The 2,500-nt window shown below is 50.9% G+C and overlaps 1 protein-coding gene across 3 annotated transcripts in view; it reads right to left on the bottom strand.

Annotated features, from left to right (window-relative positions):
- Nucleotides 1–2,500, bottom strand: part of prpf3 (PRP3 pre-mRNA processing factor 3 homolog (yeast)) — a 23,864-nt gene that overhangs the window by 20,252 nt on the left and 1,112 nt on the right. For all 3 annotated transcript variants that reach the window (XM_062538093.1, XM_062538096.1, XM_062538094.1), the window contains exons 3-6: nt 2,347–2,477; nt 1,380–1,541; nt 824–910; nt 161–441 (exon numbers count right to left, since the gene is read on the bottom strand). In XM_062538093.1, the coding sequence (XP_062394077.1) occupies nt 161–441; nt 824–910; nt 1,380–1,541; nt 2,347–2,477 (661 nt within the window). The remainder of the gene's footprint in view (nt 1–160; nt 442–823; nt 911–1,379; nt 1,542–2,346; nt 2,478–2,500) is intronic.

Here is a 2,500-nt window from a genome sequence, read left to right as displayed (position 1 = left end):
ATGTGTGTGTGTGTGTGTGTGTGTGTGTGTGTGTGTGTGAGAGCAAGCGTAATAGACTCACGGTGGGGCGATGCCCATGGCGTGTGTGTGTGTGTGTGTGTGTGTGTGTGTGTGTGTGTGTGTGTGTGTGTGTGTGTGAGAGCAAGCGTAATAGACTCACGGTGGGGCGATGCCCATGGCGTGCAGGTTGGCGAGCGCCACCAGGTTCTGAGAGCCGGCGTTGCCGAGGGCGCCCAGGATGCCCGGCTTGGCCACCAGCTGCGACTGGATGCGCGCCTGCAGCTCGGCCGCCTTGCGCGCCTTCTCGATGGCGTCGTTCATGATGCTGGCCGCCTGCGAGGGCGGGATGGAGTGGGCCATGCCCATGGAGGACTGCGCAGGGGTGGGCAGCGGCAGCCTCAGCTCCGACTGGGCAGAAGGAGTGGGCAGGGGCAGCCGGGTCTGAGAGGACGAGAGGGGACACGCCACGGTGAGAGATATGAGAGTGTGTGTGTGTGTGTGTGTGTGTGTGTGTGGGAAGAGGCAACACGGTGAGAGATATGAGTGTGTGCGTGTGAAGAGGCGACACGGTGAGAGATATGAGTGTGTGTGTGTGTGTGTGTGTGTGTGTGTGGGAAGAGGAAACACGGTGAGAGATGAGTGTGTGTGTGTGAAGAGGCGACACGGTGAGAGATATGAGTGTGTGTGTGTGTGTGTGTGTGTGTGTGTGTGTGAAGAGGCAACACGGTGAGAGAGATAAACGAGGCTCAGACCTTAGTGTGTTAAGCAAATTTGTCCTTAAAAAAAAGAAATGTGTTAAGACAGTTGTTTTTAGACAGCTTACCTGGGACACAGGAACAGGAGCCACAAAGCTGAGTTGCTTCTTCCTCTCCTCAATCTGCCTGGTAGCAGCCTCCATCATCTGCTTAATCTGAAAGCACATGCACGCACGCACGCACACACACACACACACACACACACACACAGGGTCACACACACATATATAGGTTGATGATAAAGACATCCTTTTACATGCAGATATGCAGGATGTGCAGATAGGATGTGGAGATATCTTGTTTGTGAAGTGTGTGTTGTCTGTGTGAGGTATGTGCGTGTTGCCTGTGTGAGGTGTGTGAGGTGTGTGTGTGTGTGTGTGTATGTTACCTGTGTGAGGTGTGTGTGCGCTACCTGTGTGAGGTGTGTGTGTGTGTGTGTGTGTGTGTGTGTGTGTGTGCTACCTGTGCGAGGTGTGTGTGTGCTACCTGAGTGAGGTGTGTGTGTATGTGTGCTACCTGTGCGAGGTGTGTGTGTGCTACCTGTGTGAGGTGTGTGTGTGTGTGCTACCTGAGTGAGGTGTGTGTGTGTGTGTGTGTGCTACCTGTGTGAGGTGTGTGTGTTACCTGCATCTTGGTGAGCATCCCGGGGCTCTCTGCGGGCGGGCCTGGAATGACCTCCGGCTCCTCGGGCACCTCCTGGAAGCGGTGAGCGCGCTTCTTCTTGCTCGCCGAGTCACCCGCCTCCGGAGCCTCCTTCATCGCCTCCATCTCGTCCCCAAACACATCCTGCACACACACACACACACACACACACGCCATGTTCACGTGACGCTTGAGGTACCAATAGAATAGCAGTCTTTATTGTCCACTAATGAAATGCATCTTTGGCCCCACCACATATAGCACACACAAGCAAGACTACACAGCAGATACAACATATGGAGACATGGAAATATCCCCCAAAAAAGATTGATCTCAATAAAAGCAATAAATGACATAATGTAATCAGTGTTCAGTGGGGGCAAGGATTATGTCTTATAAAACTCATAGCTTAAGTTGATTTAGCAAAGCAATAGATGACGGTATAAAATATTTGGGAACATTGCTTGCATGTATTCACTACTTCAGGTCTTGCCTGTGATCTTAAACATTTCAAGTCAAGTCAAGTCAAGTCAAGTCAAGTCAACTTGACCACTGTGCAATCACTCCTCTTCCACATATCTGAACACCACATGGATCTTACTGGACCCAGACGAAGACTGCAGTGTCAAAACGCGTCCGTCAGTTTATTTGCCTGGCTACCAGTGCCTTAGTCTCATTTTTTGATTCTTTGATGAACACCCACAATTACTAAAGAGCATCAGTTTTGTAATGAACACTAAAGGAGGAGTCCGGCAGCGCCTCTCGTCCTCCTTTTTTCAAATCATGTATCTAACTGAAGTCAGTGCCGTTGTGTTGTACTTGGTCAGCTACGTTATGGGTGACTTTGGATGTGGGACATACAAGGAGGTTTCAGACCTGTGACTCCTCTGACATTTCCATATATATGCCACCTGCCACATGATTCAGAACACTGAGAACAGAGACTCACCTTGAGGTCTCTCTTGCGGTTCCGTTCACCAGCCCCCTTGTTGCCACGGGTGTTTCTACTTTCCTCTAGGGCTTCGAACAGTCGTTCAACAAAACCTCCAGCAGACTCATCTAGGAAGGGTCTCAGTTGGTCTGCAAAAAAGCCAGGGGAAAGA

This window comes from Sardina pilchardus, chromosome 6, assembly GCF_963854185.1.
Source record: "Sardina pilchardus chromosome 6, fSarPil1.1, whole genome shotgun sequence".
Classification (NCBI taxonomy): Eukaryota; Metazoa; Chordata; class Actinopteri; order Clupeiformes; family Clupeidae; genus Sardina; species Sardina pilchardus.
This window is presented reverse-complemented; position numbering and strand designations above follow the sequence as displayed.